Here is a 20,141-nt window from a genome sequence, read left to right on the forward strand (position 1 = left end):
TTCCTCCTACAAGTAAAAGCAAACACACCCATACAGACTACTGCAATACTAAACCTCAGACACAGCCTAAAGTGTCCTCTGGGTGATGGACACCAAGGGCCGTATGTATAAAGCCACTCAGAGTAAATGTTTTGTCTTAAGTGTGTCAAAATTCTAAGAATGACGTCATTTTACCCTTATTCTTAAGAATAAGTGTGATTCATAAAGATTCCTAAGTGTTAAGACTAGGTCTCAGCTCCTAAATTATTAAGAGAGCTGGAGAGGTCTCCTAACCAGTTAGGAGTAACAAGATGGCAGTAGAGAGGAGGAGGCCGCGCAGTTTCCAACAACGTAAGAATGTGTTGGAATTATATAATGACAGAGAGTTGATCAAACGATACAGGCTTGATCATCAGGGTATTCTTTTTGTAACTTACCTAGTCAGAAATTCAGTAACTTCTCCCACTGTAAGAAACAATGCTTTTACTGCAGAAATGAAAGTTATAATGACTCTGCGTTTCTTGGCGACTGGAAAAATGCAGCAATGCACCAGTGATGACTTAGGGCCATCACAGTCCACAGTTAGCAGGGTCTTAAATACCACTGTTGCTGCACTAACCACACCAGACATAGTAAGGCAGTTCATTGACTTCCCAACTGACCTTCAAACTATATGGCAAAAGCAAGCAGATTTTATGAGGATTGCGGGTTTCCCTGCAGTTGTTGTAACCATCGATGGCACCCATGTACGCATCATTGCTCCAACTGTAAATGAGGAGACATACATCAATCGAAAAGGATTCCACAGCATCAATGTTCAAGTCGTATTTGATGCCAATTACAAGATCCTCGATCTTGTGCCAAAATGGCCAGGGTCAACATATGATGCTCGGGTTCTTTCCCAGAGTGGCCTCAATGGGTTATTCGAACAAAATTATGTTCGCCCTGGATGTCATCTGCTGGGAGACTCGGGTTACCCTTTAAAACACTGGCTTCTCACCCCTTACAGAAGACCTCAAGGAGAACAGCCGCTCAATTATAACAGGTACAGTACTGGACTAAACTGTAGACAGGATACCAATTTTGTTCAATGAGTGCATTCTTGATTTATCTGACCTATGTCCTTTATGGTTTTTGCGTCATGAAGAGCACACAAAGTAACAAGAGCCGTGGTGGAGAGAGGAATTGGACAGCTGAAAAGAAGATTCCATTTCCTTCATAGAGATATTCTTCATTCACCTGAGCGTGCTTGTCACATTATTATGGCTTGTGGCATTTTGCACAATATTTGCAAAGTTTGTAACCTCCCATTGCTTGATGATGACGATGATGACGATGAAAATGACAATCATGGTGATGATGACAGTGATCATGATTATGATGAGAATGATGACAATACCACCGAACACACATTACAAAGCATTTCGGGGAAAGCATCACTAAGGGACTGCTTTGCTAACTCACATTTTGGGTAAGCAAACTTGTAGACAATAAGTAACAACAAACTAATTTATCCTTACACAATTTTATTACACAAAGCACATGTACAATCATTGAGTATTCTTAATTCTTTTCAGTTTTAGTGTGTAATATTCATTTTGAATTTCCAGTAACTTAATTTGCAATTTGAGCTTTTTTCTTTTAAGGGACTCAATGTCATACTCAGTGGCTGCGCCCTGTGCAAATCCTGTCCGTGTCTTGTGAGGCTCATCTGTAGGACACAGGGAAATGTCCTGAGATGATACAGGAGAGGATGCATCTGATGAACCGGCTCCAGAGTTATCTATACTACATTCACATGCAGAAAATATTAAACATTGCAAACATGTTTATTTAGTTCAATGTGGTGATTAAAATACTATCAATTTATTAAAAAGGCACATTACATGCATACATTATTACATGCATAATTTTCTTCTTACCATCTTTGTAACTCCTTCAATTGGAGAATTGCAGGGTCTGGGGCATCTGGAATGCCACAAATAGAGGGACTGAGATTCCAAGTATCTCCTCTACTATGTCGCCAATCTCAGACAGAGGTTTACATGGAGGGCCCCCACCTGTTTGACAAGAACTCAGCTGCTGACCACATGGAGACAAGTTTTTTTTTTTTTCCTTGCTTGTTAAAGTCGGACTGAATTTTCGTCTTATCATGTCCTTCCATTTAAGGACTGACTGCACTAGAAGAAGATTTTCTTCCTTGGACCTATGAAGGAACATGTTGTCTCATGAAATCATTTCCTTGGTATACAAATGAGCTTAGGGCACTCAAGGTTAAAAACAGGCAACTTGAGCAGTAATACACAAAATCAAGCTTAACAGTTCACAAGCTTATGTATGATGAACATTTAATTCAGTACGGTGAGGCCCTTAAAGTGTCAAGAGCTAAATACTATTCACGTATTATAAGTGATGATGCTGCAAATCCAAACAAGACTTTTAAGACTATTAACAAAATTTTAAAACCAAACAAGTCACCCACATGTTCTTCTGTTCAGCAGTGTAACAAGTTTCTCCTATAAGTCTATTGGTTCTCTCCTCAGCTCTGTGCTCCCTGAGGTTCTTCCAGCAAGTATTCCTATGGTTTTGTTCTTTAGTTTTGCAACAATTACCACTGATGACATCTCAGAATTAGTATTGACAATGAACTCAACCACTTGTATCCTTGACCCTGTTCCAACTACTGTTTTTAAGGGGTGTCTGTCAACAATCAGTCCCCTCATATGAAATATTTTTAACACTTCTCTTATTACTGGGATTGTTCTATGTGAACTTACAGTTGCAGCTATCAAACCCCTAAAATACCTGGAAGTGATACCTCTGATCTAACAAATTACAGGCCCATTTCAAATCTTCCTTTTCTGGTTATAGTCCTGGAATGTGTTCTTTTGGCACAATTACATTCTCATTTGTCATTAAACAACCTTTTAGAGACTTTCCAATCTGGGTTTAGGTCAGGCCACAGTACTGAGAGCGCTTTGGTTCATGTTATGAATGATTTTGAATCTATCAAATGGCTACAATACATTCAGAACACAGCAGCACGTGTTCTCACTCACACAGTCTCATGGCAGCACATCAGTGGTGTCCTCTGTAACTTGCACTGGCTTCCAGTTCAATAGCGTATTGAGTTTAGAACGCTTGTTTTAACTTAAAAAGCTGTGCATGAATTGGCTCCTTCTTATGTTTGTGAATTAGTTACCCCTTACATGCCTTCTCGTCCGCTTCACTCTGCTGAATCTCTTCTTTATCAGCCCCACTCCAGATTAGAAAATATGGGACAGAGAGCCTTCTCTCATGCCACTCCGAGGTTATGGAATGTGCTTCCTTTGAATGTTCGAAGTGCTCCTATACTAAGTGCTTTTAAGAAACTGTTGAAAACTCACCTCTTTAAAATTGCTTATCATGATCAAACTGTTGACATTGTATCATTGTATTTTGTATTTTAATTGTTTTTTTTACATTGTTGTAGCGCTTTGGTTGTGAGAAAAGCGCATAATAAATAAAATGTATTATTATTATTATTATTATTATTATTATTATATTTCAAACCAGCAACAAAATCTGAAATTTACTGTCCCATGATTGTTGTTCCTTATGCTCAAATAGCATAAAAAAATTTTTACTTCTCAGGCTAGACCTATGCACATGTGCAGTCATTAGCGCAAGTCACAGGTGTCTATGCGAACCAGAGTTTCTAACGGCAGCTGCAGTGACGCAATGATTTTACAAATCAGTGATATTGGCTCATTCATTTAAGAAGGCTGGCCATTATAGTGTGCATGGATCCACACTACACAAAAATCTATCTGAAATAGTAGACCATCCAGGTAAACCCTTTTCAACATACTGTGCTATAAGTCACTTATTCTAATCTCACATACTATTTAGGATCAATAGTATGAACATTGTTCAACTGTGCTAGTAATGTTATTTAGTAATGTCATGTTATTTTCATGTTTTGTTATTTAACTGTTTAATGCATTACTGTTAAAGTGGCTATAGAATCGGACGTCTTGCACATTCACAGAAAATAGCTTACTTCTGCACCGCAAAATAAGGTGCACAAGTAATTCTGAATAACATACACTCTTAAGTTCATACTATAGAATATGGGAATACTATACTCAGTGGCTACCAACAACTGTTTGGTTACCCACATTCTTCAAAATAGCCTATATTCTTTTGTGTTAGGAAAAATATGAGTTCGAGTAAATTACAGAAATTGATTTTTGGGTTAAATATCCCTTACAAAAAAGAAGTTTATTCAAGGGTGCTATTAATATACTTCTTTTAAAAGTATGTTTTTTTAGTTTACTTTGTATGTACTTCTCAGAAATGGGCTTTATGTACTCCTCAGAAATATACTTAAAATTACATTTAAGTATACTTGACTTATACTTACAAAAAGTCTAAATATATTTGAGCTATACTAGATGCTCCTAGAATCTGTGTTTTCATTATTATACGGTAGAGGGCGCTAGTACACATCTTCTGCACAGAATTTCCAAAAAACACAAGTGAAGAAGAAAAAGAAACAACAGATACTAACACAATCATCTGGCATGAAACAGCATCAAAACTGTAACGTTATGGAATAAAATGTTGACCGATGAAGAGGTAATAATTACAGTCAAGCTTTGGGGTGTTGATTGACTCCATCTACGTTTTGATTATCATTCTGAATCCAATTCATCTTTTTTTTCAGCTCTTTGTTCAAAATGTTGTTTCTTTATTTTTTATGAAACTTACCCACATTAAAGTGTTTAAAAAAAGAATGCATGAAGCTAGAATAAAATGTTTTTGTTCTTTCTTTGGATGTTTTGTGTGTTCAGATATTCATACAACAAAATATATACAAATTAAAACCTAAATAGGGACATAGTAGTATACTTAAAGCATGATGTAAAGTTCACTTAAAGAAAACTTATGAATATACTTGCAGTATAAAACTACTAAACTAGTAGTTTACTGAGACTATACTTCAATGTGTACAAAGTATTTAATTAGTAAACTATCAGTATAACTATAAGTTCACTTTTAATATAATTACAGTACAAACTACAAACATAGAGGTAAACTAGTTGTGTATTCAAAGTTTGCTACTGTTATACTTAAAAGTATACTTTTATATACTAGAAAGTGGGCCAATTTAGTCCCAAGGAGTATTGAACAGTACACTTACAAGTATACTGCTAGAACATGATATTTGTATACTTGCTACATAAAATATACTTGAACTTTACTTAAGTATACTTAATAAAATAAACTTGAAGTATACTACTTTTTGGTAAGGGATAGCTATAAGTATATTCTTTTAAAAGTAATTTCATGGCATCAACATAAAACATTGTAAAATAAGACATTTACTGGTTTATATCTTACCTGGAAGTGCCGGTCTTTTTGCTAAATTTTGCAGAAAAGACAAGAGACTGCAAGTGAAAAAGCAGTGGAAAGCAGTGAAGCACTGTGGAGAAAACATAATGAGAAAAGTTTAAAAGCAACTGAGAATTGCATGTGTACAGCCCATATGATCTGCCAAAACAACCTCTCATTTAAAATCCACCCATGGCTGACAGAACTGCATCAACTCAACGGTGTAAACCTGGGAAATATGCTTCATTCCGACATTCAGTATTCTCATTGATGAGAGCACAACTGTGTCAAATAAAACATGTCTGATCATCTACATTCGAGTTCCCTATGAAGGTGAAATTTGCAACAACTTCTTTCAACTTGTTGAACTGGAGTCATGCACTGGGGCAGACATCTGTGACATCCTGTTAAAAAGTCTTCATGCGCAGGGCATCTCTGAAGACATGTTGCGCTCACAGCTTGTTGGCTTTGCAAATGATGGGGCTGCTGCTATGATGGGCCGATACAGAGGAGCGGCCGTGCTCTTGCGTGAGAAGATTAACCCCAACCTCATGGTCATTCACTGCATGAATCCCAAGTTAGAACTTGTGATCCATGATGCTATAAAACATATTACCGATGCATGTCAATTTAGATGTCCATTGACTCTCTGTACTAATTTTTCTCTCAAAGCCCCAAAAATATGAGAGACCTTGAGTCTGCAACTTCTGATTTGGGGATACACACTCACAGGATAGGAAGAGTGTTTGACGTGCGCTGGCTGTCCTCATCCTGCACGTCTGTGACAGCTCTTTGGGAAAGCTATCTAGTGTTGGTCAAACTCTTTGAAGGGTTGAGTGAAGACAAATCAATATCTGCCAAGGAGAGGGCCAGGAGTTGGGGCATTCATGCCAAAATGACAGAGTGGCTTTTTTTGGTGGAGATGTCATTGGTAAAAGATGTGCTGGAGACACTGCAAGCCTTATTCCTGTTTCTTCAAAGGAGAGATGCAATAGCTGCCAGTGCTAATTCTGAGGTGGGCGTTGCACTGAGAACACCATCTATGAGACAAGCCTATGGTGTGAATGCAAAAGGCATGAATGAAGTCTTTGAAAATTTCCACATGTTCAAGGGTGTATATGTATCTCAACCAAGGGACAGAGACCATTGGAAGGCAGAGCTGTTTTGTGAATGATTTTTCGTTTCCCCTGGCCGACAACAGAAATATTTCTGCTGGAGTTGCTCTAAATCTGTCAAATGGGCCATCCGATGAAGATGAGTGCATCCTATATGGCAATGGCAAACTTCTCACAATACACAAGACTCTTGCTGTTGAGGCTTCATCCAGTCCTATAGTCCTCAAGGAATTCCACCAATTTAAGTGTCATGGGAGAGAATCTGCACAAAGTGCTCACTGCTGTCTCCACGCTTCCAGTTTCAACAGCCGAGTTTGAACAAGGATTCAGTCCCATGAACCATATTCTCACCTATGGTAGAAATAGAATGAATGTCTACACACTGAACAGTCTACTGTTCATTTCAGTAAATGGACCAGGGGTTGTCTCATTCCCTGTGCAAAAATTTGTGGAGATGTGGGTGAAAGATGATTGATAAGCCGCTTAATCATTATTGTGTTTATTTCTAATATATCGATGTTTATATATGAATAAAAGTTCATTACATGAAGCAATTGTCTCACTTCAGAAGACTTGGATTAAACTGGTCAGTCCATATGGATTATATTTAATGTGTTTTTATTAACTTTTTGAATTGTTTTGGTTGAATAAACTTTCATTTGAGGGACAGAATTGACTGAAATATCTTATTTTTATTCTAAAGAAAAACAAAAGTCTTATGAATTTGGAATGACTTGACAGTGAGTAAATGATGACAGGATTTTAATTTTGGGGTGAGAGGTGATTAGAGTAAAGTAATCAATTTATGGTGATCACTTTACTCTAACCACCTCATCATGTAAAACACACAATATGCAGATAAAGTACAGTAACAATAATTTATTCCAAAAAATATTTTTTTTTACATAAATATTTACATAAAAGCATCGTGACAAAACATTAACTCAATATATAATTATTTGCTTAAGAAAAAAATATGTTCAAAATCAAATCAAATAAACAAAATTAAAATATATATATATATATATATATATATCATATGGCTTCATATCAACCCAATCCAGGTTGCTGTTGACAGGTTGCAGGGGGTTGCATAAGTACCTTATGTATGTACTGTACGTATAATCAAACGATAAAAATATTTAAACCACTGGATAAGAAGCCTAACTCAAAAGTGCACATCACATGTGCCTTTAAGTCATCCAGACTGATCCAGATTTTAATTGTTTCTGTGCCAACTGTGAAAGAAATTTTACTTTGCAATTGACCTTTGAGTGCTTAAATTTAGGACTTTCCATCTCTGCAGAGAAAATGTCTGGCCCATCCACAACTGTCAAGTTTTAGTCACACAACTCAATTCAAGAAGGTTTCAGGCCTTCCCAATGAAAACAGACCGATAAATCACCAAAATCTCCCAGATTCCCCATTTTGCACTGAGCTGTCATGTATCATAAGACTGCCCTCAATGGACAGTTGCTCTTTATTTTCTATCTTATTATATTGAAGTGTCTTGTTTCCCTGGTTCACGGTTTCATGAGTGGTGTCACCTGTCTTGTTTCACCCAATAAGTTTCTTTAAATGCCTCCTTGTTTGCTTATGAATGCGATTGTTAATGTCAATAATATATTTATTGTGGTTTTTGTTCTTTGCTAAATATTAGATCTTTTTAAAAACCCACTTGACTCATGGGTTCTGCTACATCGCTCTCTCTGAGCTCTGTATTCACTGCATAAATATTGCACAGGGCTCCGAGTACGGAGCCATTGGCTCCTATAAGAAAAAACGTAGGCGCCAAATTATTTATTTAGGTGCCACAGAATAAATGTGTTTTATTTATTGTTATTATTATTTTTTTTTTTTACATTTTAACATTTCAATCATACTGTCATGTGTTTATGTCTCATCTTTCCTTGACTTTACCAGCATTTTAATCCATCTTGTACATGACCTGGGTACCAAGGTTTGCTTAAAGTGGGAACTAAATGACTTTTCTAACTTGAAATACACAATCACAAAGAATTGTTATTAATTGAATTATTTTTAAGAGTGTATGTCTTTCACACTTTCAGTCGGTTTTTCTTAATTAGTAAAAAGCCATTTTATAGGAGGAGTTGAATCATGTAGACAACAGGTTAAGTAAAAATATTAAAATGCAATAGCGCATAAATATAGCAACATGCTCCTATTTATAGTTATTTTCTAGCTGACTGATGAGCTTATGGACACCGAATGGTTATTCTGAGTTAAATGTAGGCCTATATTACATTACAATGTTTACAAGCTTTTTCAGCAGTTTGAATCACTGAATAAGCCTTTACACAAGACATTTCAGTAAGCTGCATTGTAGGCTCTCTTATAAAATAGCCTACCTTTTAATGTTAATTCATGTTTATTATATACTATATTAGTAAAGAGAAAGATTAAATGGGTTCACTTGCAGCTTGAACTGTGGCGCTAAAGCGATCACGCCTGCCCCATTAAAGAGCACCAAAAAAAACTGTAGGTATTGTTTGCATTTTATTATGAATATTGAATCATTTTAAAGCTGATACTTTGTTTATTAAAAAGTAAAAAAAAAGCACAAAGGTTTTTGTGATTACTGGACAGCAAGTGGCTTAAAATAATGAAGTCCACACATTAAAACAACACAGCATAGACCTAAGATCTTGTTAAGAAGAAGACATATTAATAATTATTATAAACGAGAATTGTTAACGATATTGCCAATATCCACACAGCTGACAGCTTTACCTGTTGTAGTTTGTTCTAGTAGTGCACAAAATAGACTCTGCTTTTGTACAATTTCACTTCGCACATCTCCGTAATTTTGATCTCTCTCGTGCTGCACAGCTGAGCTGCGTTTATCAGGCGTGGGTCAGCGCTGCTGCGTGGCAGAGGTGAGGACTGTTTGAAACTCTTTTTTCCACTAAAACTTTGATGTGCATCATCTCAGTTTAATACGTGAACATAGCAAATGATGCGATCGCAAAACAATCAGGAAATTGCGAATTGAATGCGAATTTTAATGCAAATTTTAAGTTATAACATGTAAATACATATGCCTAGTCGCCAGTGGTGACCTCAGCAAAAACTTATTAAAAAACACAATTTAATATTTTTGGTCACAAATGCTTCTCTTCTCCTCCCAAGATAGAACTGCTCATAGTCTCAGCCAACCCAGCACTTCATCACAACTTCTCTATACAGCTAGGTTCATCAACCATAACTCCTTCCAGGACAGCCAGGAACCTTGGAGTTGTGATTGATGGTCAGTTAAGCTTCACAGACCATGTTGCGACAATGGCCCGGCCCTGCAGATTTGCCTTATACAACATTAGGAAGAATAGAACCTTCCTTTCAAAGCAGGCCGCACAACTCCTTTTCCAAACTCTTGTTCTCGCCAGATTGGACTGTTGTAATGCTCTCTTGTCAGGCCTTCCGGCATGTACCATAAAGTCTCTGCAACTGATCTAGAATGCAGAAGCGAGAGTGGTCTTCAACGAGCCGAAGAAAGCCCACGTCACACCTCTCTTCATCAGTTTGTACTGACTGCCAATAGGCACTCACATCAAATTCAAGCTACTGATGTTTGCCTACAAGACGACCACTGGCCACACAGCAGTATATCTAAACTTAGTAGTTTAGATTTATGCACCCTCCAGAAGCTTGCATTCTGCAAGTGAACGACGCCTCATGGTGTCATCCCAAAGAGGCACAAAATCAATCATGGACGTTTTCCTGGACTGTTCCTGGCTAGTGGAACCACCTGCCTGTCTCAATTCAAGCAGCTGAGTCTTTAGCTATCGTAAAAAAAAACATCTAAAGACACATCTTTTTTGCCAGCACCTGACCAATTAATACTAGCACTTAACTAGGAATGGCTGACATGAAACTTACGTTTCGACATGGTGTCAAGACCCTGGAGCGTAGATGTTTCGAAACACTGCTCCAAAGTGTGATTTGAAACGCTCATGTCATGTGACTAAGGCGATTCAAAGCATCTGTGCATTTCACTAGTGTTTCAAGACCCGAATCTGCTTTTGATCGACAAGGTCGGGAACAAACCACACAATCGCACATTTGTCTTAACCTTACTCCCACAAAGTATAAAAGTGGAGTCAATGCAGCAGAACAATTAATATATTTAAATAAAAATATGTATGTAACAATGCCAGGCGTTTTATTAATGTTTATTTTTTCATGACCAAAATAACATTCACAAAGAGTTCATTCAGTTATCAGAGAGATGTTACAGCACATTACAAGAACAGAACAATATAAACACAACTTTCAAATATTTTTTATAATTATATTTACGCTTCACCCAGATTCGAACCTAAAGTAACAGGCTCTGACAACATGCCAGTCGTGCACACTAACCACTCCTCCAACTCACATGGTGGCATGCCAACCACAACATATAGCATATAAGTCATCAATTAACTTAACTGATTTGCTATCAATGCTGTTTCAGAGCAATACTTCTAAATGACCACTAAATTTCACCGTGGAGACGGGAGTCGAATTGTTTCGAAACCTCGGCACATTTGCTTCGACTGTTTCATTGTTTCATGAAGCCTCACTCTGCCCACCACTAGCACTTACCTATTCTACTTTATTCCATTCTATTAACTATTTAAAATAAAAAACACCTTGCTATGTGTACTGTGCTAGACTAACTAAGACTTGTACAGCACTTGTATACTGTAGTTCTCTTGTTGGTCTGATTGCTTCTATTGTTCTCATTTTTAAGTCACTTTTGATAAAAGCATCTGCTAAAAATGATTAAATGAAAATATAAATGTAATACTACGTGTGCAAACAGCATATATTTCAACACCCATATTAATAGGTTGCAGTGTGGTGCTATGTGTCACAAGTACAGAAGGAGAAGACTCAGAGGTCAACAACAAAGTCTATATTCACAGGTATTTCAGAGAAGCAGCATGGTAAACAGGTGAGTAAATAATTCAATGAAGATAGATAGCACTTAGCTTGAGCATGAACAAAAGTGTGTGGTAAAGGCTTGGTGAAGACTGGAACTGGTTACACCAACTTGAATCAACATGCAAGGCTGCCAAATTTTCTCTATATTGTAATCATTATGATCACACCTGTAATGATCTCTTTAATGAGCTTCTGCCTGAAATGAATGTTAGCTAATGGTATGATTCTATTACCTTGAACTGTTCATTTGTTAAATTACTTGGACAAATTTACTTCTGACAACAGATCACTTTTAATTGAAATGTAAACATGCATTTTCTGTAAAGCTTGGCCAACTGAAAAGTATGAACATGAAAAGTATGAGCATGTACAGCACAATACTTAGTTGGGGCTCCTTTTGCCTGAATTACTGCAGCAATGCGGCGTGGCATGGAGTCGATCAGTCTGTGGCACTGCTCAGGTGTTATGAGAGCCCAGGTTGCTCTGATAGTGGCTTTCAGCTCTTCTGCATTCTTGGGTCTGGCATATCGCATCTTCCTCTTTACAGTACCCCATAAATTTTCTATGGGGTTAAGGTCAGGCGAGTTTGCTGACCAATTAAGAACAGGGAAACCATGGTCCTTAAACCAGGTACTGGTAGCTTTGGCACTGTGTGCAGGCGCCAAGTCCTGTTGGAAAATGAAATCTGCATCTCCATTAAGTTGGTCAGCAGCAGGAAGCATAAAGTGCTCTAAAACTTCCTGGTATACAGCTGCGTTGACCTTGGACCTCAGAAAACACTGTGGACCAACACCAGCAGATGACATGGCACCCCAAACCATCACTGACTGTGGAAACTTTACACTGGACCTCAAGCAACGTGGATTGTGTGCCTCTCCTCTCTTCCTCCAGACTCTGGGACCCTGATTTCCAAAGGAAATGCAAAATTTACTTTCATCAGAGAAAATAACTTTGGATCACTCAGCAGTAGTCCAGTCTGACGCTGTCTGTTGTTCAAGAGTGGCTTGACACAAGGAATGCGACAGCTGAAACCCATGTCTTGCATACGTTTGTGCGTAGTGGTTCTTGAAGCACTGACCCCAGCTGCAGTCCACTCTTTGTGAATCTCCCCCACATTTTTGAATGGGTTTTGTTTCACAATCCTCTCCAGGGTGCGGTTATCCCTATTGCTTGTACACTTTTTTCTATCACATCTTTTCCTTCCCTTCGCTTCTCTATTAATGTGCTTGGACACAGAGTTCTGTGAATAGCCAGCCTCTTTTGCAATGACCATTTGTGTCTTGCCCTCCTTGTGCAAGGTGTCAATGGTCGTCTTTTGGACAACTGTCAAGTCAGCAGTCTTCCCCATGATTGTGTAGCCTACAGAACTAGATTGAGAGATCCATTTAAAGGCCTTTGCAGGTTTTGAGTAAATTAGCTGATTAGAGTGTGGCACAAGGTGTCTTCAATATTGAACCTTTTCACAATATTCTAATTTTCTGAGATACTGAATTTGGGATGTTTCCTTAGTTGTCAGTTATAATCATCAAAATTAAAAGAAATAAACATTTGAAATATATCAGTCTGTGTGTAATAAATGGATATAATATACAAGTTTCACTTTTTGAATGGAATTTGTGAAATAAATCAACTTTTTGATGCTATTCTAATTATATGACCAGCACCTGTAGAGTGACGAGACCAAACGAGGAAGCAGTGGAGAATAACTGCTCTTATGCAGGGCTTGATGAGATCATCTATGGCAGGTGTGGTGATGGCAGACTAAGTACAGGTGTGGACCAGAAGGGATGCTGGAAAATGTAGTTCCCAGTGGACTGGGCTGGTGACTGGGGACAGTGATAGAGCATAGTGAAGTGGCTGGGGATTGTGAAGCGAAGGAGGGAGTTGTCGCTCTGAGTTTATTTTCTGCATGTCATTTGCTAGCTGATATATCTGCTAGACACATAATGTGGTGTGATATGAAATAATATAGTACGATGGTTTATGCATGTCACAGTTAAACATGTCACTTGTCTAAACCACTTCTATTTTTCAGAAAGAGACAGAAACAAAAAAAAAGATATATTTACTACTGATTAGTTGCCATTCAAGAGCATCAGGAGGAAATATAAAAAATATATAAATGAACAAACAAACACACACACACCATCACAATGACTTTATTAGTCTTTGGAGAAGTCATTAGCCTAGAGGTCCAAATACTTTTTCCACCTAACCTCTAAATGGTGGTATTACAGTTCAGTGCACATTGTTCGATTACATATGTCTACATACTTCTGTCTACAAATGTTTAAATGATTGAGGGCCAGATTCTCCCAATATTCGGCTGCATCTTTCAACCTGCCTCAACAATTGTGTGGTCATGATTGAGAACACCAGAAGTGGCCCTTTTTTATAAAAATGTGGCTACATCCTTGGCCTCTTCTACCTCTCTGTCTGCCTCCCTACACTTTCACCTACCCTTAAAAATAACAACTTCAACTAAAATCTAAAATATGATTTACATATTAAAACAAAAAACTCATCTGCACAATTCATCAATTCAGAACATAATTTACAAAAACTACAAACATATGGAAAATACGCTTGACCGATTATGACAACTAGCTCAACCATTTTGCATTGAATGACTTAAGGAATGAACTAATGCCTCTACATTTTGGGGGGTAAGACTATTCAACAGAGAACCAATATAATATATTTTGATCAACATGATATAAGCAACTGATAATGTAGGAAACAGCAGACAATTATACATGATCAATTGCATGAACAGACAAAAGCATTCACCATGAGAAAGAGGAATTGTTTGATGTGCACAAGAGACTAGATGATGTGAGGTCCAACAAGTAGTTTTAAACATTTTAATTCTAATATGAGAAATGTTACAAAGCGACTGAGAAAAACTGTAATTTGCATAATGATTCAGGCATTAGTTTGTGCATGGGGTACCTAAGACTGATGGGAGTTTAATTATGGCACTTCTTTATTACTAAAGCCTAGTAATAGAGCCCGCCTATCTTTAACTCTTACCTTAAACTGTAGACTGAACTTTATACCACCGGGAAAAAAATAATTTCCTTTGTCTCTTAGCTGAAACTGAAGCAATACATATTCAGATCTACCTGCAATTACCCATCTCATCCATCAAGAGAGGAGGGGAGTGAAGCAAAAAAAAAGAGCCACAGATGCAAAGGAGAGAATATTTAGCTGATGGAAAGGAATGGGAATGAGAGGACTTGAATATAGTGGAGTTACAAGGCATCAGAATATAGAAAAGAAAGAGCAAAATGGGCTGACAACGGAAAGAAGATTAGTTTGTCTTTCATTTTCAATTAAGGTTATAAATCTCAAGTCTGGAAGCAATGTCCTGTATTTGTAGTTCCCCTGAATTTTTTTTAAGTTTAACATCTTACTACATGATCATTGTCTATATCTGGCTGTCTCTGTATCTACGTAGTTCATGATTTTACAGCTGATCTGTTTTCTCACTGGAAAACATTAGGCTAGGCTGTCAGATAGGCCCTCAATCTTTTTAAATGTTTTGCAAAGGTTTTACAAAGTTGTTTATCTCCATTTCTCATCATCCACTGTCTGCTCTTTGCGAGGGCCCTTTTGTACACCAATATGTTATTTTTATTTTATTTATTTATTTACTTTTTGTAGATATCACTACACATAAACAATGATAGAGTTCCTCAGAGGTCCTCCAGACTTAACATGCACCTTCACTCAGATTTGGTTTTCTGTATATATCATGGCTATGAGATAAATTGTCTATAGATAAAGATTTTGCGATATATCGTTTATATCATGCTATGAAGTCTGATTGAATAAAAAAAAAAAAATGAGAAAATGCACAGAACTTGATGTGATACTGATGCTCTTTTATGCACACCTGAAGCATGCACACAGAAAACATATACACAGTGTATTACATCTTAAGTAAACGCAAATCAATATATTGAATAAGTGCATTAGGTCTTAAAGTGACAGCATCCTAATATACCTACTGCTATTTGTTGTTAATGTCAAACAACAAAAGAGAGAATCACTCACTGCTCTTGAATAAATAAATGTTATAGCTTTAAAAGGTGCACAAAATGAATTTGCCAAATGATGTTGATATTTAAAAGCACCAAAATAAACACGCCCATAACCTAACAGAAACTCGCCGCTATTTTGATAACTCAACCCCACACATACGTACACAACACTGGCAGCGATGATGACGGAATCGGCTATGCCTGCCAGCTGCAGCATATCCAAACAAAAGCCAACACAGATTAGCTGTGTGAAACAAAGCAAAATCAATGTTTCTCAACTTTTAAGAAGAAATAAAGGAACCATGGCGCTTTGCTTAATTAATAATTTCAGTAACTAACTACTACTTATTTCCTCTAAAATTAAATGAGCAAAAATAGAATTTAGCCACAACCCCCACTGGGAATATATTACAATGTATTATGAGGTGAACCTGACTGACCTTTATTCACTTTTGGAAAAATTACAAAAGCTGTCACTGGCGTGGTATATTTTCAAAATGCACCAACATAGGCACTAATATGTACACTTTAAGTACTAATATGTACCTTTAAGGTACTAATATGCACCCTTAAGAGGTAAATAAGTTATAAAAGGTGTACTTTTGAAAGGGTACTGCCCCAATGACAGCTTTTGCACCTTACTGAAAGAGTATATGCCTGTACTGTACAGTTTGATTCACCTTGCCTTACTACACTCATTCTCTCACTCTGGAGATTCACTCTAAATTTAATGTGGCAGTTGTTAGCTAGATATCATAAATACAGGCGTCTTGACATGGATTGTGGACGAGCAAGGGGAAAATTTGTGGCTGGAAAGAATAGAGGGAATACAGACTGCTGGTTTTAAAAAAGTGTGACAGAGCAAGAGAAAAAGAGAAGTGATGATTCAGAACAATAATCAAGCCAAACTCTCTCTCAACCCCTCACTGCTGATATCAACTTCAATCATGTGTAAAATATTACAGAGCAAAAGCCCACTATTTATTTCAAACTCCCCCAAAGGGAAAATAGGGATGGAAAAGAGGTGGAAAGAGAGAGAATGAGACAAACAAACAAACTTTCTTCAGTAGATACACTCATTCTCTTTCCATTTCGATGTGAAAATGGAGTCTCTTGTTTCTCTTATTCTGTCAGACATTCCTCTTGGTCTGTTTCTCCTTGACACACTCAGATTTAAAAATGTATTTAGACGTAATGAAAACAGAAATGTATATGAGTGTTTGAATATTACAGCCAGCAAAGTAAGTTAATGAGTGTGTATTCAATACTCAGGTATTCAGTTGGTGCATCTTTGAAACACCTACACAAACACATTTAATTTTGTCTCACATACGAACTCCCCAGCTAACTACACAATGGCAAGGTGCCCTACCACCTGCTGTTGCATCAGAGTTATTAAGTCCCCACAGACAGAGAAAGAGACAAAATGCATGCGACACCAGCTTCTCATTTGTTGAAGTCTTAATTGCACTGAGTAATTTAACAAACCGGCACCTTTTGTGTTCCTGTGCTGACTCGTGTTAGACTGGATCAGCAAATTTAACACAGTGTGAAATGTAGCTATAAAAGGGGAACTAGTAATGTGGGTTTCATTTGAACATCTTTTTTTATTTTTATTTCCTTTTTTAACATCTTCAGGAATCACATGGATGTGTGCTTCATAAATATTACATTTTCAATTTCATTTACACTGCCGCCCAAAGGTTTTGGGTAGGTAAGATTTTTTCATGTAAGGTTTCTGAAAGAAGTCTCTTATGCTCATCAAGGCTACATTTATTTGATCAAAAATACACTAACACTTTTTTTCTATTCAAATATATTTAAATTTCATTTATTCATGTGATGGCAAAGCTGAATTTCCAGCAGCCATTACTTCAATCTTTAGGTTCACGTGATCTTTTATATCCTTCATTTGGTGCTCAAAAAAACACTTGAATGCTGAAAACAGAAAAGAAAAAAAAAGTGAATGAAATTGATGATTCACATTCTGATTTTGATAACTATTATAATAATAACTATTGGAAACTTTTTACTGAAGACATATTTAGGGACAAAAGAAATGTAATTCCATCACCACATAATGACAAATAATTCTGCTAATGAATAGATTTTGATAATTTCAAATAATAAATAAATTTATTTTTACAAATATTGCAAAATGTGTTTAAATTTTTCAGAGCCATCATAAATAAAATCCAAAAATTAACTTAACTATTCGGCTTAACTACGAATCATACAACATAACACTCATTCATTTAGGAATCAGACTACACTGGTTGTGTTGTGTTTTGTGCTGTAGATTCAGAAAGTTGCAATGTTGCTGCTGAATAGTGCAGACAACTCAGCTGTGGGAAGTCTTGGCCTAATGGTTAGAGAGTCTGATTTGTAATCCAAAGGTTTGAGTCTCGGTACTACCTGCAGAATTGAAGGTGTGGGGAGTGAATGTACAGCTAGTGTACTCACTCTAGAAGAAAAGACTTAATGCTGTTGTTTATATAGTTTTAAAAATCATTCTAAACTTAACTGGTGTGGACACTAGTATTTTTATCATTATACTTATCTTATAGTTATCGTTCTTGGTGAAGTAATATAATGCACATATCTGAGTGACTTAATTGATATTGATTTAATTTATATTCTACACTTGCCCACTATTAACCCTTGATAAGCAATCAGAATCAGAATCAGAAAGAGCTTTATTGCCAAGGAATTTGTTTGACATAAGCTTCCAGTACACAGAGACAACAACACACACACACACACACACACTCACAAAAAAAGCAACTAAATAAACTGTATAAACAGTTGTGCTATAGATGATAATGGAATAGAATTGAGTAAGATGCAGGGATGTACTAGGATGGAGGGGTAACAAATAAATATAAGGATATTGCATACTTTGCACATAAGCAAATAATTGAAAATGTGCCCTATAGCATTCAAAGCTTGGTATGTCATACAAAATTATTTTTGAAGTTCGTTAAACACACAGATGCAGAGATGCAGGATTCACTTTAAATCTATGCTTTTTTTATTTATTTTTTTTTATTTCATGACATTTTACTTATTATTTTACTATTTACTTTCATGTTCACAACAAATTATAAAACAAAACATCATCAAAAGAGATTAGTCACTCCCAAGAGACAAACAGATGCTGAACAACAAGTATTTTCAATCTTGCTGCTAGGGCCTGATTTACTCAAATCTTAATAACTATGATTGAACTAAACCTACACATGGAGACAGAAAAAGGGGTAGGATACGCTTATATGCATGCTTACAAGCATACATTCCAAAATCTTGCAGTCCGAACACATGCACGCTCACTTCTTGACAGGCTCTGCTCTCAGACTATTTGCCCAAGCTGTCTTGATTATAGTTGTTTGTGACACTCAGAGGTCCACTCTCTCCATTTTGAGAGAGGTTCACTCTCCCTCACTGTCTGGCCATACAAGCTAATGGCAACTCACTAAAATGCTCATTAATCTCAATCTCACAGTTAGCTGACTTCAGTTCACCTCTGAATGATAGTATTTTCTTCCCTCTGAGAAAATAGCTTTTAAAATTGCTATTGTATGGCAACAAATCATATTGTGACATGCTCAAATACAACGGGTTAGAATCAATCAGCCACATTGTGAACTCTGACATTCAATAAACGTCAACGGAATTTATATGCACTGCTAAACGTCTGATGAAACCAAGGCTCATAGATTACCAAATAGGATAACAATTACTGGAGAGCTGGTCATCCCAAGGGCCGTGGACCATCAGTGATGAAGAGAAGAGTGCGAGGGGAGGAGGGACAGAGGGGCCATCAAATTAGCCTGGTCGTTTGCTTGTGTGCTATGACTCGTGATGGGGGAATTGCTTTAGACTGTTTGCTTCTAATGAAGCATGTGCATGTGTGAGATAGAACCCAGCAGTGTGAAATCACAAAACAAAGTTTTAAAAATGAAAATGCAAAACCATCCCCAAATACACATTTGCTAGTTATCATGTACCCAGCATGCACATATATACCGTTTTTATCTGAGGAAATGTCATTCATGTAATGTTTACTTTTCCTCTTTACAGGCAGGCAAGTTTGAGGTCACTCCAGTGAGATGGAACTGTAAGAAACAGATCATAACGTTTTAGACAAGATGGAAAAGGAAAGAGCGGACAGCAGTGATTCCTTATTTTCTGTCAAACATGCAAGCAGACTCGGTGTCTGGATGAATAACTTAATGTGGCATTTGGAAATGTAAATGTTTCACGTAACTCTTCCAAAAGTAATGCTGTGTTGGATTAAAGTAAGAAAATGTTTCTCATAAAAAAAATACATGAATAAAAGCAAATAACTAATTAAATCAAAAACCAGGATTTTTAAAATATTTTTTTTATAATCAATCATAATGCAAGATCTTCTGCTGCCTTTACATGCTATCACATGCTATCGGAATTACTGTAAATGTTTTTTAGTCATAAATTGGACATGAACGGACGTTCAAGTCATATTTACAACTAGGAAACCCTGAGTAAATTTTGATTAACGTGTTTCTGAGTTGGGAGGGTCATAAACTTGAAATATGTAGGAAGGGAGAAACATAGCTGTAGTACTGTAAAGTTTTATTAATTTTTCCAACATCTACTGTACATTGCTTTCTCTTGTTGTCAGTAAAACAATAAAATG

At 36.8% G+C, this 20,141-nt stretch overlaps 1 protein-coding gene across 1 annotated transcript; it reads left to right on the plus strand.

Moving 5' to 3' along the window:
* The first annotated feature begins 473 nt into the window (after positions 1 to 473).
* LOC122145786 (putative nuclease HARBI1) lies at positions 474 to 3,617 on the plus strand. The gene is made up of 4 exons (XM_042761378.1): positions 474 to 1,024; positions 1,127 to 1,332; positions 1,936 to 2,079; positions 3,613 to 3,617. Exons 1-4 carry the CDS (start codon positions 474 to 476, stop codon positions 3,615 to 3,617), a joined length of 906 nt encoding a protein of 301 aa, XP_042617312.1.
* The last annotated feature ends 16,524 nt before the right edge of the window (positions 3,618 to 20,141 follow it).

Source organism: Cyprinus carpio, chromosome A7 (assembly GCF_018340385.1).
Source record: "Cyprinus carpio isolate SPL01 chromosome A7, ASM1834038v1, whole genome shotgun sequence".
Taxonomy (NCBI): domain Eukaryota; kingdom Metazoa; phylum Chordata; class Actinopteri; order Cypriniformes; family Cyprinidae; genus Cyprinus; species Cyprinus carpio.